The sequence below is a fragment of the Zonotrichia leucophrys genome, chromosome 14, assembly GCF_028769735.1.
Source record: "Zonotrichia leucophrys gambelii isolate GWCS_2022_RI chromosome 14, RI_Zleu_2.0, whole genome shotgun sequence".
NCBI classification, from domain to species: Eukaryota; Metazoa; Chordata; class Aves; order Passeriformes; family Passerellidae; genus Zonotrichia; species Zonotrichia leucophrys.
The window spans coordinates 13,718,679-13,744,405 of NC_088184.1; the positions used below are offsets into that span (position 1 = coordinate 13,718,679).

General features: G+C 56.8%; 1 protein-coding gene across 9 annotated transcripts in view; it reads left to right on the forward strand.

The window, feature by feature from the left end:
- The first annotated feature begins 1,347 nt into the window (after positions 1 to 1,347).
- The window catches only part of MPRIP (myosin phosphatase Rho interacting protein), a 75,309-nt gene continuing 50,929 nt past the window's right edge, over positions 1,348 to 25,727 (forward strand). For 5 of the 9 annotated variants that reach the window (XM_064725713.1, XM_064725716.1, XM_064725717.1 and 2 more), the window contains exons 1-3: positions 1,349 to 1,826; positions 12,526 to 12,603; positions 14,414 to 14,479. In XM_064725713.1, coding sequence (XP_064581783.1) covers positions 1,707 to 1,826; positions 12,526 to 12,603; positions 14,414 to 14,479 — 264 coding nt within the window. In that variant the 5' untranslated portion in view covers positions 1,349 to 1,706. Of the gene's footprint in view, positions 1,827 to 12,525; positions 12,604 to 14,413; positions 14,480 to 25,727 lie in introns of all 9 variants that reach the window. The other 4 variants (XM_064725714.1, XM_064725718.1, XM_064725720.1 and 1 more) reach the window with 3 other exon arrangements.

Sequence of the window (25,727 nt, forward strand, 5' to 3'; positions counted from 1 at the left end):
CAGGTGTGAGGGGACCACGCCATCACCTCCTCTCCGACGGGTTTTTCCTGGCCCCAAAAATCCAGGAAGATCCACGTGCCTGTTCCTCATAGCAGGGCCCCATCCCACACCCGTGGGGAGCCCTGGGATGAGCAGGAGATGCTCTGTGCCATGCGGAGGTCGGACTGGGGTAGGGTGTGCAGTCTTGGGTGCATTTTGGAGGTGCCATTTGGCACCTTTGCCCTGTCCCCCTGCCCCAGGTCAGCGTTCCCAGCTCTCTCCTGATCCAGAGATGCTGCACAGGCTCTGAGGTTCCTTCCCTGGTGTTTCTGTGCAGAAGCCAGGGGCAGAGCTGGGAGGCCAAGCCTGTGGCCTCACACCGGGCCCTTATCAGCCGGTCAGGAATATTTACCTGCCGGTTTCCACCGGATAAAAATTCACTGGACAAACAGGAGCTCCCAGCTGGCCCCAGGGCGGTGGCACCACAGGGACGTGGCTCAGCTGGACGTGCACCCCTGTCCCTGCTTCATCCCCGCTCTGTCCCCAGGGCCGCAGGAGTGTGAGGGACATTGTCCCCACCTAACCTGCGTGCCCGAGGGTTGGTGACCCCCGTGTGCCCTCGTGTGCATGGGCTGGGGACAGGGCCATGGATTGTCACCCCGTGTCACCATGTGTCCCACGGCTGGGGGTGGGCTGTGTGGGGAGGTCACTGTGCTCTATGGGGGGCACAGGACAATGCTCTACAGGGAGCTGAGCTGAGCAAAGCCCAGCTGAGCTGAGCTGAGCTGAGTTGAGCCATACTACGATGAGTTGAGCTGAGCCGTGCTGAGACAGGCTGAAGAGAGCTGAGCTGGGACAAGCAGAGCCAAACAAAGCGGTGCCAGGCTAACCCGAGCCGAGCTTATCTATGCCAGGCTGAGCCAAACCATGTTGAACTGACTAGGGCTGAAGGAAGTTGGGCCGTACTGAGCAGAGCCGAGCTGAGCTAAAACACGCCCCCAAACTATGCTGGGCTGAGTTGAGCCAGTCTGTGCAAGGCTGAGCCAAACCGAGCTGGGCCGATCCGACTCGAACCAAGCTGGGCTGAGCCGAGCCTTGCCGAACGCAGCCGAGCCGGGCCGAACGGAGTCGGGCCAAGCTGGGCCGAACGCAGCCGATAAGAGCCGAGCGGAGCCGATGGGGGCCGATCCTGACCCAGCTGTCAGCGCACCGCCCCTCCCTCTTTCCTCTTTTTCCATTGGCCAGCACGGCCATCCGTTAGGGGCGGAGGCGCGTTCCCATTGGCGGGCGGGCACGTCTGTCCGCGCAGCGGCCCCGCCCCCTTTCCGCCTGGCTCCGCGGCGCTGGAAACTTTGCGGGCGGCGCAGTCGGGAGCGGCTCCCGCAGCGCCCGCACGCCCAGTCCGGGCCCTGGTCCCGCTCCGCACCGACCCCCGCGCCGCTCCTCACCGGCCCGCCCGGCCCGGCCCCGCACGGCGCGGTCAGCGCCGCCCCTCCGCGCTCCGCCGCCGCCGCCCGGCCATGCGCGCCCGCTGAGCCGCAGCAGAGGCGGCCGCCCTGCGCTGCGCTCCCTCCTTTGATTTTTCCTGCCGTGTTCCTCGGGGTTCTGTGTCGGTTTTTGCGTTCGCGTGACGCCCCCCGCGGGCGCGGGGCGGCGGCGATGGGCGCGGCGGCGGGCGGGCGCTCCGCGGGGCGCTGAGCGGGCGCGCAGCGGGCGCGGGCCGCGCCATGGCCGCCAAGGACAATCCCTGCAGGAAGTTCCAGGCCAACATCTTCAACAAGAGCAAGTGCCAGAACTGCTTCAAGCCCCGCGAGTCCCACCTGCTCAACGACGAGGATCTCAACCAGGTGGGATCTTACCCCAAAACCCAATGTTTTTCCCCCAAAATCTACCGCGGCGTCCCGCCCCTAGGGCGCTCTGGGTCTCCGTGCGGTGTCCGCTGGCACCGTGGGTAGCCTGGGGTCCCACAGGTGCCTTGGGAGCCCCCTAGGTAGGTTAGGGTCCCATGGGTGTCCCGATGGGTATTATAGGGTCCCATGGATGTTCTGGGGTCCCAAGGATAGAAGGGGGTGCCACGCGTGCCTGCTGTGTCCATGGTTGGCACAGAATCCTATGGGATCCCCAGGGGTGCCTGCTCGACACTGATGTTGTAGGGTCATGTAGGTGCCTGCGGCTCCCACAGGTACCGTGGGATCAGGTCAGGGATGCTGTGGGGTTCCATGGATAGCACAGGGACCTACAGGTATCCCTGTATTCCATGGGGTGTTGTGGAACTCCAAGGGTGCTCCCTGGTCCTATAGGGTATCTAGGAACTCCATGGGGTGTTTGCTGATCATACAGATAGGCCAGGGACCCACAGGTATCCATGGGTTCTGTGAGGTGTTCTGGAGCCCCACTGGTGCACCCTGGTCCCATAAAGTGTCCAGGAGTCCCATGGGGTACCTGCTGACCCTATGGGTGGTGCATGGTCCTGTGGGGTGCCTGCTGACCCCACGGACAGCACAGGGACCCACATGTGTTTGTGGATCCCATGGGGTGTCCAGGTTGCTCTCCGGTGCCATTAAGTATCCAGTGATTCCAGCGGGTGCCTGCTGGTCCCATACATGGCCCGTGGGTCCCTTGGGGTGCCTGCTGGCCCCACAGACAGCACAGGGACTCACAGGTATTTGAGAAGCCCATGGGATGTCCAGGAGCTCTTTGGGTGCTCTCTGGTCCCATAGGGTGTCCAGAGATCCCATGGGATGCCTGCTGACCCCACAGATTCCCAGGTGTCCTACGGAGCACCCACAGTTCCCACTGGTCCCTGAGGCCATGGCTCACCCCAGTGCCACCTCCGTGGGGACCTCACCCCTGAGGCCATTTGGGGTCCCGCACCAGCACTTGGGGTGATCCCGTCCCCTCCTGGGGTGCACGGCAGGTGGGGGGTGTCCTGTGAGCTCCATCAGGCGATCCTGAAAAGTCCTGGGAAAAACTCGGTTGGAAACAAAACGTCCCCTCCTGGATGTACCGGACATGATCCCCCTGCCCTTAACCCCCCTGCTCTCCTGGGGACATGGCAAGGGGACCCCAGCCCCTTTCCGAAGAGGGTTCAGCGCTGGGGGGCTGCCAGGGCTGGGCCTTCCTCCTCTTCCTCCTCTTCCTCCAGGCCTCACGCAGGCCCAAGGCCGGTGCTCCCATGGCAGGGGGTGTTGGGGGCATGGGGTGCGTTTTTGGGGTGCAGGGGCCCGTCCGTGGTGTCGGGGTGAGGGGAACAGGGCCGCCCTCCCTCCTCCCACACCTTTCTGGGCCAGGGCTGCCATCCCCGCTCCCAATCCTATTATGGCAATGAGATCAGACATATTGCTGCGCTCGCTGGGGGGGCGGCGGAGGGGAGGGGGGGGGCATCGTGAAATCTGAGGGCTAATATGGAAAAAATGTAACTGGAAAAAAATGCCGTGGTGTGTGCGGGAAAGGGGCGGGCGGCGCGGAGCGTCGCGGCCGTGCCCAGACAAAGGAGCCGTCCCGGAGGGGGCTCGGGAAGAGCCCCCCGCTCCCGGCCGGCCCCTTCCCGCTGCCCGGCGATTGCGCTGCCGCCTGGTGCAAAGCTTATTTACTTTTTGTTGGGGGGCTCAGAGCATCGCACGCAGCCGCCGTGGTGCCTGCCTGCCCTGCCACGGCGGCCACCCACCTCTCTGGGGACGCGTTTCGGGCAGCCCCTCGCTGGCTTTGTTCCCGTCGGGGTGGTGGGTGGCCCTGGGGGGCTGCCCCGCGTCCGGCTCCCATGGGGTCGGGGTCAGCGCCGTGGCCGGATCCAGGCCGTGCGCGGGGGGCTCCGGTTGGGAAAACGGCGCAGTCCTGCTCGGCTTTCTCCCTTGCAGCTGGGGTGAAGTAATCCCGCTTCCCAGATAAGATGGTGGCTGTGGTGGTGTGTGATGCACGCACGCACCTCCCGCCCTGCCCGCAGCCCCCCGTGCCCAGCAGCCCCCCGAGCGCGGCCACCCCGGTGCTTCCCCGCCTCCCCTCCCAGTTTGTGCCCCGTTTCGCTGCCTGACTGGATGTGGGGGTGTGCTCGCTCCGAAGCACACCCAGGAATAACGGTTCATTTAACAGCTCTGAATGTTTCTGCCTTTTTCACTCAAACGTTTTGGGTTGGGGGGTCCCACTCTGCAGCCCACTCTGCTGGGCTCAGTGCCCAGCGTGTCCTGCTCGCCCCATGGACAAGGGACAGTGTTGGTGATTACCTAGAGTCAGGCTAGATAAGTCTTTTGGAGTCATCTGACCTTTGTACTTGGCTTGGAGGAAAGGTGAAGGTACTTCACACTTACGCACTCGTGTCCCTTTTGGATTTTTATTAGATAAAAATACCTGCGTGCGTGTCAGGAGCTGCCCCCGCTGCTTCCTGGGATGCTGCAGGGCGCTGGAGCCGCTCGGGGCAGAGACCCAGAGTGTGTTTGCAAAGAGTCACAAATATTTAGTGGTAGTAGTGGATTTCCGTCGTACTCGGGAACCGGCTTAGGAATGGGGCTGGGAGGGGGGAAATCCAGCCCCAAACATCAGGATTAATGAGCTGGAGCTCTCTAATAATAATCAGACTTAGCACTTCCAACTTCAAAGGGCTGTGCGGACGCTAAGTCCCTAATCCCGGGAGCGCTGCGTTCACGAGTTGTTTTTGTGCGTGGCTATGCTGCTGGACGGGGCTCGGTGTGATTTGGGGCAGCTCCTTGTGGTCCCACCGCCTGTTGGGGAGGTGACTGTCCCCTCCCAGGGCTGCAGGTGGGAGGTGATGTCCCCTTGCCCCCCACAGTCTGTGTTTGACCTTCTGGGGTGCCCACACAGCATGGGAAAAACTGGGTCAGTCAGCGCAGCTGTTCTCCCTTTGGGAAAATCTGTTGCTGTGGGTAGTGGGCTGTCAGATCCCTTGATCCTGTGTGGTGGCAGGATCTGGCTGCTGGCAGACGTGGTGCTGTTGGTGGCTGTGTCGTGGCTGTGCCACCCACCTGTTGCCAGCTTGTCTTACGCTGCTCCTTTCCCATCCAGGCAGAAATTCCCTTTTTGTGGGAATTTCCACTTTCCTGGCAAGACATGCCCGTGCTGGCACTGCACGGTCCCTCTGTAACCACCTGCAAACCTCATATGGAGCTCGACTTTCCAGAACCTGCCCTGGGAGAATGGATGGTTCCCAGGGTCCCCCTCCTGTCTCCAAGAGAAAGCCAGCCTGTCCAGTGGGACCCTTTCCCCAAGCAGCCTTTTCTCGTGGGGGTGTCCCCGTGGGGTCCCTGCTCTCCACACTGGCTGTTCCAGGCCAATCCATCTCTGCACACACATGCCCTTGGTCTGTGAGATGAAGCTCCCAACAACATGGGACAGGCTGGGAATTAACCTAAAAATTTTGCCTGGCCTGAATTGGAAGAAGAGCAGAGTGTAAAACAGTTGCTTTTAATTTTCTCCATGCATTTGCTCTCTCGGGGAGTGGGGACTGGCACAGATAGAGGAATTTGAGGACGTCTTTCCAGCTACCAGTGCCTTTTTTTTTTCCCTCTTTTTTTCTTTTTATTAGACATCATGGCATAGATGCCCAGAGGACCACCCAGTTAGAAAATAAAGCTCACAGACTTTTCCCACTGCCTCTTCCTGTGACACCCCTGCCCAGTGACAGGGGGTGGTTATTTCCATCCCTCCTCCATTGGACATTATCACTTTCCTACTGTTCTGGATGCTGAGCAGCTGGTGGCCAGCAGCCTTGAGGCTGCAGCGTGTCAGCGTTGGGTCACAGGCTTGGCTTTGCTCTGGGGCATTGCATCCATAGGGCTGGGATGCTCTGTGCTGCTGCAGGGGTCTTGTCCTGGCTCCTTGCATTGTCCAAAGGGTGACAGGGTGAGGGATCATGTCCCGGCCACACTTTTCCCTCCAGCTCTGCTCCTTTTTGGGAGGAAAAGCCCCCATTTTCCTGGAAAGCAGCCCCAGCGCTTGCATTCCCTGCTCCCCGCTGCTTGTATCATGCTGCAAAAATCCGCCTCTACTTGACTGATTATTAGCACTGAACAGGGGGGGATTTCTCTGCAAATGTCAAATTTGCCTCTCTGGGTGGCTGTGGAGGTCAGGGACTTGGAGGGCACAGCCAAGGGGGCTTGGGGGGCAGGCTCATGGTGGCTCTGCCCATCCTTGGGCAGTGACGTGCAGGCAGGGAGGGCAGCGGGCACTCGGAAGCTGTGTTGGATGCTGGTGTTGATTTGGGGAGCACTTGAACCTCTGTCTGGCCCAAGGGGAGGGACGTGGCGGCGCCTTTGGGTGCTGCAGAACCGTCCCCTTTGCTCACACTCTCTTGCTGCTGGGTTTTTGCATGGCGCCGCACCTTATCTGCGCCGGCAGCCGACAGAGTGATAAATCCCCTCTCCAGCACTGTGGAGAGATGTTGCGGCTTCTCCAGGCGCTGAGGCGGGCCAGTGGTGGGAAGTGGTTAGATATTCCTGCTGGCTGCCAGGCACACCGGCTTGGGGCTGCTCGAGAAGGAGCTGGAATTGCAAAGTCCATTCTGTCCTGCTTTGTTTTGTTGCTGTTTGACCAATTCCCCGTGCGTGCCACAGCCGGGCTCGGCCAGCTCTTGCTCTGACTGCCCCAGGCAATGGCAGCCCTGGGACCCAAGCACAGCCCTGGGACCAGGGGTGTTTGCAGAAGGGGGCTGGCTGTTTGCACGAAGGGTGAATCCAACCTCTCCTCTTCCTGTTCCTCTGGTCGGTCAGTCACTCCCACTGCCCACACAGCAAACTGTCGGGGCACCTCTGTCCTTTGGGATTTGCCGACACTGGGTCAGTGCTAGCCTTGTGCCAGGAGGGCTGTGCCATGCACAGTGCCCACAGCTGGTCCGTGGCAGTGGCACTTGGTTCTCCTTGTGCTCCAAGTCCAGTCTGTCCGATCTGGTTTTGCCTTGTGCTGCATGTGGAGATGTGTTAGATGGTGAAATCCTGGCCTGGGATTTGCAGCTCTGGCAGTGGCAAATGTGTTTTGGCAGAAGAACAGGATATGGATGGAGAGGGGACTCTCCCCATCATCCAGGGTTGCCTCCAGGAGCTGCCCAGGTCTCGTCCTGGAAAAAGCACTGTCTGGGCTGGACCCAGGGGCAGTGAGCAGCCACTTGGATGAGGAGCTGGGGGATGGGAGAGTGTTTTTGTTTCAGGAATGGTTGTGGATGCTCAGAGGCAGCGCTGCAGCCTCCGCGCTGGGGTTTGGCGTCACCAGGTGACAGACAGCAGAGGGGAGATGTTGTAGAGGCAGGAAAACAGGGATGTAAGCAGCTTAACTACTGAGGCTGGGCTTCATCCTGGCCCTGGGGATTGCTGCTGGAGCATGGATTTGCACAGCAGTGTTTGCAGAGCCTCCCGACAGCCGTGGTCACGGGTCTCCGGTGGGTCTCCATCTGCCATCCCCCTGGGAGCACACAGAATATCAAGTGATGCCTGTCTCAGTTCCTAGAAGCCATGCTGTGGGCAGGAACGCCTGCTTGGCTGTTGCATCCCATTCCCTCCCTGAACACCGTGTCACCTTCCCCATTCCTGCTGAGTGACGGCTGCTCCGACTCATCCATCAGCGATGTTCTCCTGGCTCCAAGGTGTGCAAAACTGAGAGCACAGCATAGCTGGAACGGCCCAGATTTCCTATTTTGAGGTTGCAACCACAGTATTTGTGGTGACTTTCTCCTTGAACTGTGCCAGAAATGGGTCCCTGCCTCTGGAGAGCTCTGAGTGGATCAGGAGACAGCACACAGGCAATGATGACCTTACTGTCCCCCCTCTTTGAGAGCTGTCACCCTGTTTGTTCCCCTGGGTGTGGGAAGCAGCAGGCACTGCCGTCAGAAAGGCTCCTTTGGTGAATATTGGGGCTGACCCATAAAGGTGATGGAACAAGTTCCACCTTGGATCCACCCCCAACCTGGGTGGGTTGGGTACATCATTTTTTTGTGGGGCTGCTGGAAGCCCTGGCATCACTCCCCTGGTGCACAGGGCTCCCTGCTCCCAGTGCTGGAGGCAGAGCCTAAAGCTCCGATGCAACAATCCATTTTTCTTCCCCTTCCCGCTCAGTTGCCAAGCCTGAACAAAACAAGCCCTGCCTCCACCCGAGACAGGCTGATTACGTCTGCCGGCAGCCTAAACAGATTATCCCTCCCGCCACGCGCTCCGGGCCAGGAGTCTCTCCCAGCAATGGATTCGGGCTTCCCTCAGAACGTGTGGGGTGGGTGGGCAGAGGCTGTGGGGGCCTCCCAGCCCACCCAGGTGTGCAGCACCCCAGCAGGGATGGGGCTGCTCTGCTGTGGGATTGAGTCTGGACCCTAAGAGGGGATGTGGGTGTTGGTGCAGCTCTCCTGTTCCACCCTGTGCAGTGAGCTCCTGCAGCACTGTGGGGCTGGCACCGTGTGGCTCTGCTGGGTCCTGCGTGCCTGGCTGGTTTGTGTGGGGAGGGAAGAGCTGAAGGCACCATCAAAAACACAGGAGGTGTGAAAGCCTGTCCGACAGGCAGCTGGTTGGTGTCACAGCCCACCTCCAGCCCTGTGGCTTGGCACTCCATGGGCTGCCATGCTCCTGTGGCCCATCCTGCCCTCTGGAAGCAGGTGCCCTGTGGCCCTGGGGGTGTGCAGGGGTTCCTGTATCAGCCTGGGCTCTGGGAAGTGATGAGTGGCTCTGCACGTCCTTCAAGCCCAGTTCCCCATCTGCTGGGATTGTTTTCCCAGTGCTGGTGGAGCTGGTTGGGGTGGTTTGTCCATGCCTGGGCAGCATCAGCACAGCAGCCTGACAGCTTTGTGTAAACCCAGCTGGGGCCGCTTCCTTCTCCGCTTCCTCCCACCCGCCGTGCTGCCGGCGCTGGGCTGGAGGCAGCGTCCTCCCCCTGGCTGCACTGTGGGCTCAGGGGATGGAAGCAGTGGCTGTCACAGCCACCTGAGAGGCAGCTGAGGTGCTGGTGTGCCCCACAGCCCAGCTCTGGTGTCGGATCAAAGGTGGGATCCGATACCTGGGCACTCCCAGAGGTGTGACAGGAAGCGGAGCGGTGACGTGGGGGTGTTTCTGCCTGAGTCAGCCTGCAGCAGTGCCAGGGATGGACTGGGCACCGTGGGGCTGCAAACCGGCCGCGCCTCTCACCTGATGGTGGGGTGAGCGTCACCCCACCCCAGCCCCATCAGCGGCCGCTCTCCACTCTGCTCTCCCACAGCATTTTGTGGCTCACCCTCCGGCCAGGTACCTTCTGGATAAAAGCAAAACCACCTACCCAGTGCCTGAGCACCCTGTGTGGCTGCTACCTGTGGAGAAACTACGTGGAGCTGCCCTTTGAATACCACCGGAGCTGCCAGGAGGCAAGCAGGGCCCTGCGTGGTCAAAGGCATCCTGGGAACCCTGGGGTTGTTTCTAACACCATCCCTAGGTGTGAAGTTGGACAAATATCCTTGGAAGAAGGAATTTTTGCTCGGAGGTCTTGCTCAGTGCTGGTTGTTGCATTTTCTTCCTCTTGAGGAGCTTTCCAGAGGAAGCCAAGCCAGTGGAAGGGACGTGTGATTCCAGCTCCATCCTGGTGCTCCAGCACCCTCCGGGACCTGCCTCCCACATCGGGTTTATTTTAAACCTTGCTTCAGCTGGGCCATTCCAATGCAGGTGTGATGAGCTTATTTGAGACACTTCGTGTGCTAATTCATATCCCTTTCATTTAGGCTTGTATCTCTCTGGGCATTTGCTTGGTTTTAGCAGGAGCTTGTTTTGGTTTGGCTTTAAAAAGCGCTGCAGCGTGTTCATTTGTTGATGGGTGGAACCAGGCTGCCCACGCTGCCTGGCTCTAATTCATACCTTTCAGCTATTTTGGTTTCAATATCTGCAATTGGATGCTTCTGCCAAAATAAGTGTAGCCCACTGGTGGTTTTTTTTATGATGCTGGTACAGAAATGACCGTGCTCTGTGTTAAGGGTGTATATTTCAGGTGCTCGGTGTTTATTTACAGACAGTTTGAGCTAAAATTGGAATGGCTGAAGGCAAATTAATGTCTGCTGGGGGGTGAGAGCCAGGCTGAGGTAGGGCAGGATTTCATGCCTGTAATTCTGGGTTAAGGCTGCTTGCTGCTGGCCCTGGTGATGATTCCCCTGTTGGTTTCACAGTTATTTTGTCCCTGGTGTGTCACTGGGACCTGCCTGCTGTTTGTCACACAGGCTGGATGCTGTGGGGTGCTCGGAGTGGCTGTGGTGGCTGCAGTGCTGTGGCTTGTGTCAGGGAGAGTTGTTGCTCATGGGGCTTTGCTGAGTTGAGCACTTGGTCTTGGTTGGGAGCTGTGCTGGGACACAGAGAGGAAAACTGGGGATGGAGGAGAGCTGAGCCCTGCCTGCATCTCGTCTGTCTGGAGCATCACCAGGGTGCTTGCCCTGGTGTCATGGTGCCAAGCACTGGGGACGTGCTATTGTCACTGTCATCCTCTTGTTCCTGCATGGTGGAGGCCACTCCTAAGATCTTTGCAAGCCCCAGCTGCTCAGCACTCACCCCAAGTTCTCTCATGGCAATTCAGGGACTCCATTTCTTGTCACAGTGACCCGCTGAAGGGTCTCTGATGGTTCATCAGTAGCGATTTGCAATTCTGCTTCTCCCCTGTGAAACACAAGAGACATTTGGGGTGTCTGGCTCTTCCCAGGCCGCACGGGTGGCCGTGGCCACGTCCCAGCACGAAGGGAACATCGGGATCCCTGCGGAGCCCTGCCGTGGCGTGGGCACGGATGCGTCACGGGCGGCTCTGGGTGGGGGCGCGGGGCGGGCGGGGTGTGCCGGGGGAGTGGCACAGCCTGGCTCACCTGCGGGGCGCTGCCAGCGTGGGCGGCCCCGAGTCGGGCACGGAGCTGGGCACGGAGCGGGGCTGAGCGGCTGCAGGTGGCATGGGGGCCACGGGCGAGCAGGGCACCGGCATCCAGGTGAGCTGGGCAGGGCTGACGGGGGGCTCCGGGCCCTTTGCCAAACCCAGGGAGGGTGGTCGTGCACACAGGTGCCTTTCTGTGCCCCCACTGGGGTCGTGGGAACAGCTGTAGGGGTGTCCTGGGCCCCCATGACTCCCCCAAATTGGATCCCAAGCCCATTGCTTTGTTTTCATTGGTTTAAATCTCATTTAAAGGGGAAAGGAAGGAAGGTCTTCTCAAATCATGTTTTCCCAGCTGCTGGGAGAGCAACACCTCGAGCTGGTATGTCATATTGTGGAGGGGATAAGAGATTTTGTTATTTCTTTTCACTTTATAAACAGTAAAAGGTCTCCTCCGGCGTGTTTCCAGTTTGCTTACTCAGTGCTTCATGCATTTGACAGTTTCTGGTGCATAGGCAGTTTCTTCTATTGTTTGCAGGGATTTTTCCAGAGGGGAAACTTTTTTTTAACATTACAAAACCACAGAAACTGGCAAGGGGAATCTAGGGGAGGTACTGAATTGGAAACAGTTTTAAACTTTAAGGAACGGAAAAGAATGAAAGCTACAAGATTAACTGAATCAGTCAGAGAAGAGCTGGGAGTGTGTGTCCTTGTGACTTTTTGGCTGGGCCAGGATGGACGTGCATGGATGTTCCATGGTGGAAAGCAGTGTTCCCAGACCCAGGGTCTCCTGGAGCTGGCTCTGCTCTGGGTTTCCTCCCTCCTGGTCTCTCTTGGTATCTGTGGAGCCGCCTTGCTGGTGTGGCAATGTCTTGCCACTCTTGCAGCAGGATTTGGCCCCAGCCCTTGCCAGGTGTTGGCTCATCGTTTACAGCTTGACAAGGCAGCGGGAGCGGTGCCCGCGGGAGTTTGTGTGGGAGGACATGCCCGGTGCCCATCCCCATCCCACGCCTGCTGTGGCATGGGCCAGCTTCACCCTGGCCGCTTCTGCATCCAAGCCCTCAGTGGAAAGAGCCTGGATATTTTTTTTTTCCACTGACACACGGCAGTGCTGCAAGGTTCTTTCCGAGTATTCTTTCCCTTTCTCTTCCCGGCTGGCTGAGTGAGCTGTTTTCCCTCCTCCTGGCTCTGACCTTCCTGTGTGCTCGCTGGGGGGAGCGGGCTGGCAGGGGCTGCCCTGCAGGGAAGCAGGAGTTGGATGTGCACAGCACGGGAAGCGGCTGGGAGCTGGAGAACTGCCAGCACCGGGTAGTTTTTCCTCTCTTAATTAACGAACGGAAAACATGGAGCTCTCCTTTGGAGTGTGTTTTTGCTTTGGAGTAGAGGCACGCTGCCGATGGCGACGGGAAGAGCTGCGCTGGGGATGGGCTCTGCCGGAGCTTGGTGCTCCGGGCACGGTGCCATGCAGGAGCAGCTGTGTTTGGAGTTTGTGCCTGGGGTTTTGCCTCCTCCCGAGTCCTCGTCTCAGTCCCGTTGGCACACAGTGTGTGTCACACCACGGGTTGCCATCAGACACCACGTTCCCGGCACTGGGAAGGCTGAGCTTGCCTGCGTGCAGGAGGCTGAGCTCACACAGCTGCCTTCGTGCTGGGGTTGCTGCAGCTTTCCATGGTCCCTGACCATTGATTCCCTGTGGTGCTGATCCGTGTTGAGCCATTTTCCTCTGTGTGTGAGCGTTTCTCTGCTGTTTCTTTGCAGGCCAAACCCATTTATGGTGGCTGGCTGCTGCTGGCCCCGGAAGGAACGGACTTTGATAACCCCGTGCATCGCTCCCGGGTAAGTGAAGCTGAGACATCCCCTCCCCATGACGTTGGTGGGGGTGGCAGGAGGAACAGCCAGGGCTGTCCCTGCCCATGGGGGTGGCTGTGACCCTGGGAGTGTGCTGAAGGCACCTCCATGCTCCCGTTCTCTTGTGCAAACCAGGAAGCTGGGAGATGTTTCTGGCAGCAAGGCTGGAATGCTTTCTCTGGGATGCAAGGTCTCCTGTGCTGGGCAGCAGCCTGGGGCACTGCAGGTGCGGGTCAGGCTCAGTCTGTGCAGTTTTATTGCTTGTTGCTTTTGCTTTTTGATGTTTTGATGCTGCTCTGCTTTGCCTGACACGTGCCATGCTGCCAGGAAGGTGCTCAGGCCAGTGGGGTGTGGGCTGTGTGACTCTGAGCTGTGCTGTGACCATCAGAAAAGCTCCTAGTTTTCCTTTGGGGCTTGGAAACTACTTTATTTTCTGCAGCTCGTCATGAACATGCCCAGAGCTTTAGAGGGAGGCTGCATCCCATCCCCTAGTGTGGATATGCCAATGTCAGGCAGGTCCTGCAGCAAGGAAGGGGCTGAGTGGAGGTTCCCATTTGCTATAACCCTGCAGAGCTCTGAAGCCAAGTGCTGGCAGCAGTGACCTGCAGACAGAGCAGGACACACTCAGCTCCTTCCCAAAGGGGTTTTCTCATGCCTGGCAGAAACAGCAGCATCCTGTGGGGTTGGAGCATCCCCCACTTTCCTGTCCTGGGGGGGGTGTGAGGCTCAGAAGGATGTGGCCAGGCTGAGCTCCTTTCACTGCTAGCTTGTGACGAGGACTTCCAGCCTGTCCCCAAGCTTGTCTTGCAGGGAGCTGGCTGCTGAGGCTGCCAGGATGGGGCTGTCTTGTGCGTGGGAGGGATGGCAATGGTCCGTGAACCCTCTGTCACGCAGCCAAAATGTTCTGGGAGCTGTTTGTAATAAAAAAATCGCTCCCGAATGAGCAAGAATTGGGTTCTGAGTTCAGCCTGGGGTATATGGGTTATTATTTGGAGTCACAGCTTGTCATAGGCTTGCTGGCCTGACATAAAGGGGACATTGGGACCCAGGTTTCCCCAAAACCCAGGCTACCTGCTAAGCTGGGGCTTGTGGAGGTCCACAAGGTCCTCCCTGGTTCTGCTTGTCCCTGAGCACTCTGGACTTTGCCCGAAGGGCTGAGAAAAGTGAGATAAGAATTGCTGCACTGGGGCTATGAATCCAGGACTTTTTTATTTCAGCCTGCTCAACCAGTTTTTGCTCTTGGCTGAAAACAACCTGGCACACATGAAAAAAAAAAAGGCAGTTTTCCAGCCAGATCAGTTCTCCAATCTGATCTGCTGTGCAGCTGCAGAGGCAGCAGTGCCAGCATGGTGCCAGGATTGCCTGGGCAGAGCCATGCCAGGAGTGCAGCCACCATCCAAACTGAGCTCATGTGCTGCTGGGGGACATCTGACATGACACCCTGTCAACCCCCAGCACTGGATGCTGGAATAGATGGTGCAGGATGAAGCTGAGGGCTCAGAGCATTTAGTTTGGGGATCCTTATGGTGTCCTCAGTACTTGTGGTATGAACCCGAGTCATGAGGTTTAGTTTGGATATTAGGAAAAGGTTCTTCCCCCAGAGGGTGGTCAGGCTCTGAACAGGCTCCCCAGGGAGCGGTCAAAGTCCTGAGGCTGCCAGAGCTCAGGGCAGTGAGCATTGGGCAATGTGGGCTGATGCACACAGAGCCCTGCCAGCTGATGTGCAGCTCCAGTGCTCCCAGCAAGGGCCAGGGGCTGGTGGGCACTGCCATGACCCACCTCATGTCTTCTCTTGCAGAAATGGCAGCGTCGGTTCTTCATCCTCTACGAGCACGGGCTGCTGCGCTATGCCCTCGACGAGATGGTGAGTGCTGCCTGGCTCTGACCAGCTCTGGGGATGGATCAGCTGGGTTATCTGCTGCCCTTGGAGTGCTCTGCCAAGCTGGAGGAGAGTTGTGCTCGCTGGGTTTGACTCTGTGCCAGGCTGGGTTTGTGTGGGAGCTCAGTGGGCACTCTGCAGAGGACGGGTCGGTGTTTCGGAGGCGTGCGAGTCCTGCCTGGCATGGGATTCAGCAGTTGCTGACAGATCCCACACTGGCAGGAAGTGCTGGAGGGGGTCCCCAAGGTTGTTCCCCCTCCTTTTTGCCCAGTTTCCCGGTGCCAGCTGGGTTTTGGATGTGGTGAATCACCTTGGCAGTGTCCGAGGAGGAGGCCCTGCCTAGTGATGCCCGTGGAAAGTAGGTCAGCTGGAACGCCCTGGAGCTGCAGCTTGTCACCAGCACTGTTCCCAGCAGTAAAAGGGGATCAAAGGAAGGCAAACCCATTCACTGGGAGCTGCAGAGTGGGGCTGAAGAGCCCAGTAGGTCAGTCCCAGGAGCACCCAGGACTGCTGATCCATCCTGCTGGCTGCAGGAAGCCCATGGGAAGCTGCCCAAGGCTGAGCAGGCTGGCACAGTGGGCACCCATGTGCTGGGATCTGCCTGGGCAGGAGGCTCAGGAAGCCAGCTGGAGAGAGCACACCTGTGGGACAGGGACACATGGGGACCTGTGTCTGTGGCAGGGAGGCTGAGAGGTCAGTGTGCCTTGGTCCTCCTCCAGTACCTCCTGTGAGGGCACCGTGGAATGAGGAGGCTCGGCGAGTGTGGCTCAGATTTCATGCTGTGTTTGTTTGTATTTTTACTTGGGGTTGGTCCAAGTGCCCTAAATAATTTAAATGTCTTTGGTAGGAGCAGTGGAGGCTTTAATACATTTTCAATGTCAGCAACCTGGCTCTGCATTGGGCTGCTGTTTCCTGTCCTACGCTGACAGGAGAGTGCTTTGTGTCTGGGTGGAGTAGGGAGATGCCCAGTCTGAGGGTAGAGGTGCAGAAATTCTGGGAGACACAATCTGGAATATTTTTTTGCTGTTTTGCATCCTGGGGAGGTTGAGCTGCCCCAGGTTCTGCCACATCTGGGCAGAAGCAGAGAGGCAGTGCCCCAGCCCTGTGCCACAGAGAGCACCCAGAGGAGAGCAGGAGCATCCCACAGTTCTCCAGGCACCTGTTGGGCTTTTTCCCCTCGAGAAGGGAGAAAGTGGAAAAATACAAACAAAAAAGGGAAGGTACACATGTGCAGCATGGGATGGTGTCCTGGGCAGTGTGACAGCCCTGTGCTGGCTCCTGGACTCGCTGCCCCATGGCCACTTGTGGTGTGATGGATCCCAGGAGGGTCTGAGGCAGCAGGAGACCTCCCAGGCAGTGGCAGGCTGGGATTGAATGGCTCTGCTTGAACCTTTCAGACATTAATTTTGTGGGTTTGGCAATTTCTGCTCTTATTAAAGTGGAATTGGAGGGAGGAGTGAGCCTGGGAGGGGAGTCCTGGGCTGTTGATGCTGGTGGAGACATTGCTGTGCCTGGCCAGGGAGGTTCTGCTCCTGGCTCCCAGTGGGGTGTGGAGGGGCAGCTCAAAGTGCAAGCCCAGGTTGAGGAGACCTCAGGGAGTCCCCAGAGATGTGGGTGCTGTGATACTCAGAGTCTGGGGAATGGGGCAGCACTGGGCACAGGGAGCCTTTTGCCAAGGCATGGGTAAAGTTTGGTGTTGGATTGGAGCAGGCACCAGCTGTCCTGCTTGTCCTGTTCTCTCCTGAGACCTGCCCAGGGATATCCCAGAGCTGATCCTGAGTCTGTGCTCCTGCTTGGCCGCCTTTTTTTCTCTGTGTCAGTCATTCTGTCTGTCCTTGCTCTGCCATAGTTCCAGTCTGAAAACAAAATGAGTTCTGCGTGATGGCTGCGATGGGGAGAATTTGCACAGGCTCTGGACCTTCACCCCCTCAGACCAGGCTGAGCTGCCAGACTCTCTCCCTGGGGGCTCCCTCTTTCAGGCTGGGTGCAGTTGGTGGCACCCAGGTCCAGCCTGGCCACTGGGAATGCCCAGGAGATCCCACCCCCTTCCCTCTGCAGGGACCGTGCCAGCAGCTGTTCCCAGCCTTGCTGAGCCTGCTCAGACGTGCAGAAATTCCTGCCTCTCAGCTGAGGGTGGATGTGGAGGTTGTGTGATCACTTGGGGATCCCTTCCCATCCTGAACATCCACGATTGCACCTGATGCTGGCTTGCTCCTGCTGTTTGATAAACCTTCATGCTGGCGCTGATGATGATGGGCTGATGCTTCTCTGCAGCAGCTGGAGGATGACAAAGCCACTCTTACTGAGGGAAAGCAGGAGAGAACAGGCTTGGGGTTGAGCTGCTGTGTTGTGAGTGTCCAAGGACAAGTTTCAGTTCTCCTGGTAGAGCAGCTTGTGGTCTCCAGTGCAACCACTGCTGTGGAAGAGCAGCACCAACCCACTGCAGTGCTGGGAGGGTTTGGTTGGGATTTGGGAGCTGCCACAAGAACAGTGCAGGGCTCAGGGGCCAGAGGCAGCGAGTGGCAAGTGCAGAGCTTTGGCTGCCTTTGTTTTGATTGCTGTGATCTATAATTAGCGGCCGAGGTCTCTATAAATAGAGCCAGCCTGCGTGGGAATGGAAAGGCAGGAGGGGTTTGTGGGGATGGAGAGCTCTGCCATGTCCCTCCCTGGGGCTGCAGGTGGGCTGTGGCCTCAGCCTCTGCCTGGGCATGGATCCAGGCCCATGGCTGGGGCAGGTCAGAGGAGTGGGTCTGGATCTCCAGGCCAGCTTCTTAATGAATCACTGCATGTCCAAGCCAGGCCTTGTCTCTGTGCCTCAGTTTACCCCTGTGCTGCTTCTCTTGAGCTGGGGTCTATACTAGGTTGGCATTTTGCATCCTCCCTGGGGTATTCTCATGTCACATCAGGCTTCCTTTTGGTAGCTGACACTATTAATTTAGAGGCTTTTTGCTTTGTGCATATGCTGGTTTGAAAACAGGACAAAATTTGGGCTTGTCTGGGAGCATCTCAGACTCGCTGGTGCTGTGGATGAGAGGCAAGGTGAGAGCACCTTCTGGATGGGCTCTTTTAGTTTCCCTGCAGGGATTCAGGAGCAGCATCCCTGTGCAGGAAATACCCATTTTGCAACAAGCTGACCTCAGTCTGTGTCTGGCACTTGCCAGCTTGATGAAATGTGTGAGCTCTATCTTTACCCTTCCTGTAACTTGCTGGAGTCAAATTGCTGTGTGAAGTTGGGAAGGGATCTAGGAGGATGCTTGAATCACTGGTCAGCCACCTCAATACCAGAATTGCTGGGGTTGGATGGTTGTGTCCTCCATGGTGGTGCTGCAGACCCTTCCCGAGCTCACAGCAGGGTGGTCCTGCTCCTAAATCAGGAGCTCAGATGGATCATAATGTCATTAACCTCAGTACAATGGAGCAGACATCCCTGCTCCAGCCTGTGGTGGCAGGGAGGGAGGTCAGGAGGGAGCTGGTGGGACTGGGGTGGGATGGAGAGCGAGGCCAGCCTGGCATCTGGCAATGGTTAGGGAGCAGTGGGACCCCTGGGCTGGGGGTATAAATAGGAGAAGAGAGGCCAGCTCAGAGGTGGGAGGTCTGGCACTCCACAGCAGGGCTCTGGGGTCACATCTGGAGACCTGCTTGGCCCCAGGCTCCATTCCTGGCCACAGAAACCTAAGGAACTGATAAATGGGTGAAAAAGGAGAATGGTGCAAGCATTGGTGGCAGCTGGAGGGGGATCAGAGGAAGGGATGCATGCTTGCTGATGCTGTGATCCACAGACCTGTGTGATTATTGTTTCCTAATTCACCCCCCTCCAAACACCTCTTTATTTGGAGGAAAGGGGCATTTTAAAATGTCACTGTCAGCAGAGCTGTGCTGTGTTGATTCTCATTGTAGTTACCTCCTTTGTCATCTGTATTGTTTTAAGAAGCCGAGAGCCCGTGTGTGTGTGTTTTCCCCCTCCTTTTTAGATCAAAGCAGTTTACTTCAGTTTTGGCACAGAACTGAAATTCATTGGCAGGGATTAAAAACGAACCTTAAACATCCTGGCCTCTCTGTCCTTACTTTTTCCACACATTTTGCCATTTAAGTGTTTCCAAGCTCTCCCTGCCCCCTCCTCCGTGGGAGCACCGGGCTTTACAAACCCCATTCCCCTCATCATCAGTGGTTCCCACCATGGACACAGTTTTGCCAGTGCCTCTCTTTGCCAGATCAAGACTTTCAGTTTCTGTTTAGCATAAAAAGCTTTTGGCTTGAATCAAAGCATGTTTGAAATTTAAAGTAAGCAGAGACAGAAAGGCTGGGTGGGAGTGACTGTGTGAGGCTCAGACAGTGACAGGGACCCCCCATCCCAGTTTTTTTTCTGGATGTAGTCAAGTCAGGGTGGATGATGATTTGTGAGGTTTTGTGTGGGATATTTGGTGTGTATGTCATAGAGGATGCAGTAGCAATAAGGAAATGATGGGAAAATTGGGAAGCAGAGATCCTTTCTCCTTCAGGAAAGCTGGGCAGGAAAGGGACACCAGGGAGAGGGGACATGCTTGTGATTGCTCTAGACGAGTGCTAGTGACTCTGAACAGAGCTCAGAGATCTTTGAGGAATTTGTTGTGTTTGGTTTTCAATACTGATTTGGGGGAATAAAGTCCGTGAACCTACAGGGAGCCCTGGGAGCTCATTCCCTGGGACATTGCTGAGGTCAGGACCAAGCAGCCTTGAAGGGGGTGAGAGGAGGATACACAAATCTTCATTTGTGCTTTTATATTGTCTGTCTTGATGCTGATGCAAGTGTCATTACTGGGGTTGGGTGTGGGGTGACTTTGGGGTGTTCATGCTCCAAGTGCCTGGCCCCAGATGCTGTGGGAGGTGGGTTCTGCTGTCAGGACACCCTGGGCTCCTCCAGGAATGGTTCCCTACATTTGCTGAACCCTCTTCTGGTTTATGTCTTTTAGTTTGGCTTTTAGTTTGAGAAGGTAAAACTGCTGAGCTGCAGAAGGAGCATTTGAGAGGGAGCTGAGGGAGTAGGGAGTTCTCCTCCAGGGATGGCTCCATTACGAGTCCTGGCAACTGACAATGACCAGGGACATCATCAGGGCCCCAAAAGTGCCTGGGTTTATTTTGAGCTTTGGAGATCACTGTTGTCCACATCCAAGCCCCCCAAGAAGGACATTTCATGGCTGCAGGACCCTCTCAGGAGAGGCCCCGGTGTGGAACAATCCGTGGTGGGAGGTTTGGGAGTAAACAGGCAGAAAGAGGATGAAAGTGGAGTTGAAAGCTGGATGCAGCCAGCGACCTCCTAACACAAGCTGCTTTGATGACCTGGCCCAGGTGCTTCCTTCCTGGAAACAACACAGCCCCTATTGTCTAAAGCAGGGCGAGCCACAAAGCTGGAATTGCTCTTAGGCTGAGCAGCAGGGACAGGTTCAAGTGGTTCCATCCTTCTGCTTTTTCCCCACTCCTCGTCCCTCAGGACTTTTCTGTAGAAGACATGTGCCAGAGCAGCGAGGGAAGCGAGCTGGAGTTTAAATTGCATTTATCTTGTTCCTGGGGGCGCAGAGTGAAACAGGCTCTTGCAGCAGCTGCAGTTCCTTTGTGACTCCTGGACCTTTGGCTTCCAGCCTAGCTGCAGGCTCTTGGTGAAGGAAAAATTGTATCTGCTGGAAAAGGTTAATGTGGAAATCAAGCTCTGATGGCATTTAGGAGGGAAGATGTCCGGGCTGGCAGTGAAATGGCACAGCTGAGGCTGAGCAGTTACCCTGCATGGACCCTGTGGTTCCCCCAGGCAGCAGAGCAAGGGGCAGAGGTGGGTGCCTGATCCCAGCTCTTTCCAAGCCAGGACAGTGCTGGGCTCCCAATCATCCCCCAGTCCCTGGGTGGCCATGCCAGTGCACACGTGAATGACCAAACCAACAAAAATTCCAGTTTTTCACTCTCCTGTTGCTTGGTGCTGGGGAGGGGATGTGAAACGAGATGCCTGAGGAACACCCCTGAGCCCACCAGCTGCAGCCGTGTGGTGGGGATGGTTTGGTTTAATTCTTTCCACCCTATCAGGTTGGTGAGGACCACCAGTGGGCTGGGAGCTGCAGGCTGGGTGAAGCTGGGTGACAGCATCCCTTTCCCTGCTCCTGGAAGCAGCAGCATCCCAGCAGCTGGCACATCCCTCTTCCCACTGAGGATCATGAGCTATCCTGGCACGGACTGGTGGGATTCAGTGCTGCAAACCCCTCAGTGACAGCTCAGAGAGGAGGACGAGGACATGAATGGAACGAGGCAACAAAGCTGCTCCAAAAATCAAAGCGCGTTGCCCCTTTTTTTTTTCCCCCGGCAGAGATCCTGCATTCATTGATTGTTGACATGACATATGTGGGTTGGAGAAAGGCAGCGGCAGCTTCTGGCAGGGGAGGAAGGGGCTGGGGGGGCCGGAGGGGATCTGCAAGCCGAGATGCTGATTACCAGGGGCAGCAAATAGCTTGCAGCTGCCTCCGCTCAACACGCTCTTTGTGGCGCTTGCAGCCACTCTTTGGACGCAGCTATTTTTAATTTCCCCAAGCGCGCACAAAGCGAAGGGGGTGGGCGATGCCGCTGGCGTCCCCCCTTCCTGCCCCCGCTCCCACCCCTTTCCCAGCCAGCCCTGCGCTTCCCGGCTTCCTCCCACCCTCCGGGGAATGTGGGGAGCTGCACTCCCTCTTTTTTGGGTTTCTTTTTTTTTGTTGTTTTTTATTTATTTTTAATTTTTTTTGGGTCCGCGTGAGGAGCCGGCCTTGGTTTCCCCCCCTCCCCTCCGCCCTGCGCCAGTGAGTGCGGGGAGCTGGGAAAATGCAGAAATAAATAAATACACAATTAGGCAGGCGTCCAGCCGTGGAGGGGGGCGTGCTGCAAAAAGAGACTCCGGCCAAATTTTGGAATGCCTGAGAAAGCGGCTGGAGCCGTGGGCGAGTGTGGGGTTGTGGGCTTCCCACCAGGGCAGGGGTGGCTGTGACCCCTGAGGAGGAGGAGGATGAGGATGAGGATGAGGATGAGGAGGGTGGCAGCTCCCAGCCTTGCTCTTGGGGGGCTTCCCCCCACTGGCATCTCACTGAGTCCAGGACAAGGCACATTTGTGAGAATGAGGGTCTCAGTGTGCTCTTGCCTCGGCTCAGGAGTGATTTTCTGCCAAAACCCAAGTTGTGCCCTCTGTTCAAGCAGCAACACAGCTCGGGGTTAATAAATTACTTATTTGCAATCTTTGTTTCTCTGTTAGGTAAGCATTGGTGAATATGATATTTCTGCTTTATCCCAGGCATGAATTATTCATCAGGTTTGGAGGCTGTGAAAGGAACGTCAGGTTAAAACTTGCGTGGAGACAAGCTGAGGTCTTCAGTGAGGTTTTGTAAACAGCTTTTCTCAGGGTTACCAAGTGCAGAGGTTTTGCAGGAGTCTTCCTCCTTTTGTTTGTGCTGTTTTAGGGCATTTCTGGTGAAAAATGAGAATTTCCAGGCAGATTTGATTATTGGTCTTGCTCATTTACTTACCATGGGCTGCAAGATACAAAAGTAGGAAAAAAAAATCAAAATACTGTTTTTCCTTTATGGAGAACCAGGTAACAGCGTGTGAATGTGCTCTTGGTAATGTGTATTTTGTAAGATCTTTTTATTTTGCCCTGTTTCTTCAAAGCTACAGAGGAGGCTCTTCCCTGCAGTCACTGAAGTCTGACTGCAAGCAGGCAACGAGATAAAACAGCCAGACAGCTCTGCTGAAAGTCGAAATTACCATAGGTAAATCACGTGTGCAGCAACTTCACTTACCCTTCACCTCCTTCCTGCAGGATCCCATCCAGGAGCTGGTTTGTGGGAGTGTGTTAACAGCCTTGTGCTCTGCTCCTGCAGGCAGCACAGCTCCTCTTGTGCTGCTGCTGCAGGAGAGAGGTGCTGCATGTGGGGCTTGGGGTGCTCCAGGAGCTGGGGAAAGCAGGAAAAAACCACCTTCCATGGAGGTTTTTTCCTGGCATGCACTCCACGGCTGTGCCACATCTCTGCTGCCATGGCAGATGCAGGGAGGAAATTCTTCCCTGTGAGGGTGGGGAGAGCCTGGCACAGGCTGCCCAGAGAAGCTGGGGCTGCTCCATCCCTGGAAGTGTCCATGGCTGGGTTGGATGGGGCTTGGAGCAGCCTGGTCTAGTGGAAGGTGTCCCTGCCCATGGCAATGAGCAGGAACCAGGTGAACTTTAAGGTCCCTTCCAACCCAAACCATTCTGTGGCATGATCATGGGGGTCTTGGCTCTTGCACCCCCCAGGCCTTGGGTGCTGTGGCTCTCCATGATTTTATGGCCAAGCAGAGCCCAGGGAAGCTGCAGTGAGGCCGTGGGCTGCTGTCCCACTGTGCCCCATGGCTGTCCCCACTCTCCTCCCAGTTCCCTTTGCTGTGGGTGGCTGGTCCTTGGGCAGAGGAGGCAGAGGGAACAGGCGCACAGCGTGGCTTTAGAAGCGTCCCAGCAGCATCCTGACCTCATGCAGGATTTCCACCTGTTGTGATGGTGTGACTGGAGAGAAAGGTGGGGTTTTGGAGCACACCCAGCCTTGGCCCTTTGCTCCACATTTCATCAGCCCTGCTGCGATCGCATCGATAAAGGCTCAGGGATCACCAGGGCGCTGGGGAGCTACTGGGATATAATTAGGGTTTTGGTTCACTTTCCTGGCTGCCTTCCCGTTAGGGGAGGGACAGCAGGGATTATGGATGGAGCAGATGTGTGGAGGGAGGGGATGTTTGGCTTGCATGGGTGGTTAATGCCATGTACAGGCCAGTGCTGGGGGGGAGTAAGTCTGTCATCCCAGGCATGGAGCATGGAGAAATCTGTTGTGCTCATCCCCCTCACGTGCACGAGCCCCAGATTGCTCCCCTCTGCACAGCTGCTCCCAAAGGAGGGGTTGGGAGCAGCACAGGGCTGTGAATTCCCTCCTCTCCCTGTGCTCCTCTACAGGAGCCAGATGTGAGCAGCAGGTTTAGGGAGAAAATGCTGCTACCCTGGGACAGTTCCAGCAGCCTTACGTGTTAGTAGTGAATTTTTCCTGGGCATTTAAAGCACTCCTTACCCCAGGTGCCACTTGCCTGTGGACCTGGTGGTGCCTGCCTGGCCAGGCCAGCTCTTTGCTATCAGTGTCAGTGCCTCCACCACATCATGCCTGTGGCAGCAAAGCCCAGCTCAAGCTGCTGCTGGGTGGTCTCCTTCCCCCACAACAGTCATGTGTGTGCCTGTTGGGAGCTTTTCTCCTTGGAACTGCCCAGGAGGCTCTCATTTTGTACCATTTGGTGAGATGGCCAATGGTCAAAGTTTGGGAAACTCTCTCCAGCCATCATCTTGGCTTTTGGGAAGGTCTGCAGGGTCCAAGCTGGTCTGGAAGTTGCTGGAAGCAACACAGAGTGGGTGTGGGGTTCTCTGTAGGGTGTGGGGTGCAGGATGTGGCTGCTGCTTGGTTGGCCAAGCCAAGCCAACCTCTTAGGCTTGGCCAACTCTCACACCTCCAGCTGCAGACCCCCAGGGCCCTGGGAGCCCGGCCTCCTGGTATTCCCAGCCCGGCAGGAAGCTCTGCAAAGCTCATAAGAGCAGTGCTGGGGAATAATGAGATTTCCAGACTAATTTGGCCGGATTCAAGAACTTCCACTGAAGCATCTGCGCCCGTGGGAGTTGCCGGAGCCTCTGGTGGATCTGGTGCTGCTGATCCCCAGGGCTGTTGTCTCCTCCTCTGCAGTTGTTGGGTGCCAGTACAAGACCTGTATTGACTGTCCTGGGGATACCCCACCACGGTGGCTGCAGGGCCTGAAATTATCCAGAGTTCCAGACAATGGCTGTTGGAGATGGCTCTTCATGGCTGTGATGCTGCTGATGGCTTGGTCTGTCCCGGTGTTCTTACACTGATTCCTCTGCTTGGTTGTATTGGCAGGAGAGGTTGTGGGATGGTGAGGAGGAGGAGATCTGTCCCTCCTTTCCCTCTAGGCTGGAAGGGAGATGAGTTTACGTAGTGGGAGGTACAGGGATTTGATTGATCTGATTTTCTGCTTTCCTTGGATGGTAATTACCTTGGTCATGTTCCCTCACCCCCATGAAGCAGAAATCCATTTCCAGCTGGAACTGGCCAACATGGGTAGAGGTCATCCTGCCTCAATCCAAGCTTTCCTCCTCCTGAGCCGTGTCCAAAACTGGCATCACTGTGTGTTTGGCCCTCTTGGTGTGTGGGTGACCTTAGGGAGCTGTGTTTGCTGGTGTTTGGTGAAGCCCTTGCTGCTGAGGAGGCTCTGTGAGCACAGAGGTGGTGCTGAGCTCCTGCACATGTGTGCCTGGCACGCGGTGCAGGGACCACCTGGGACTCGTCTCCTACACCGAGGGGGTGGAGGATAAAGTTGACAAGGCCAATTTGGAGCAGTGCAATTTAAGATTCAAGTATCAAGATGCAAATGAAGCCCGTTTTTCCTTCCCACCTCCAAACAACTGCAGTTCCCTCTCCAGGAAAATCCTGTCATGATCTCTGCACCAAGCTCTGGTCTGTCCATGGTCTTGCCGGGTTTTTGCCATTGGGCTGATTACCATGACAACTTGCTGGAAGGCTGCAGATATTTGTTTCCCCCTTGGCTGGTGTGCCTGTGCATCTGGGAGCAGGGAAGATGCCACGCTGGCAGCTGGGAGCAGATGGGGTCGGATCTGTTATCATCTATTCCTCCCACCCCTCTCCTCAGAGGGGAGGAGGCCATTTTGCATTTTAAATGCATCTAAATCCCATAGAGCGAGAGGAAGGAGTGACTTTTGGGTTTGCAGGGCTGCAAGGTGGTGCCTTTGGCACTGCAGGCCTGGCAAATGCCTGTGCATTTCTGGGCTTCTGCTTTGGTCCCCAGAGAGTTGGGATAGGGCTTGAGCAGATGCTCCGAGCTCTTTGTACAACGTTTGGCTTTTAGTTTGGTCCACAAACAGCCAGGATGGCAGCTGAGAGCAGCCTTTGGATACCCCACCCTGGTGGGACCTTGCTGACCATCCCATCATGGTGCCAATGTCTTCTGCATCTCTCTCCCTCTTCCTCTCCAGCAGCATTGGAAGTGGAATGTGCATATCCCTGGTTGCAAGCTTCCCTGAAAGGCTCCTGCATTTGTCCATACTGCTGAGGACCTAGAGGGTCAGACAGCCGTGCTGAGAGAGGTTGAACCCACTTGGTGACCACCAGTGGGTTTGCTGACCCTCCCTGCCCAGCACGTCTGGTTGTGCCAGGACTGG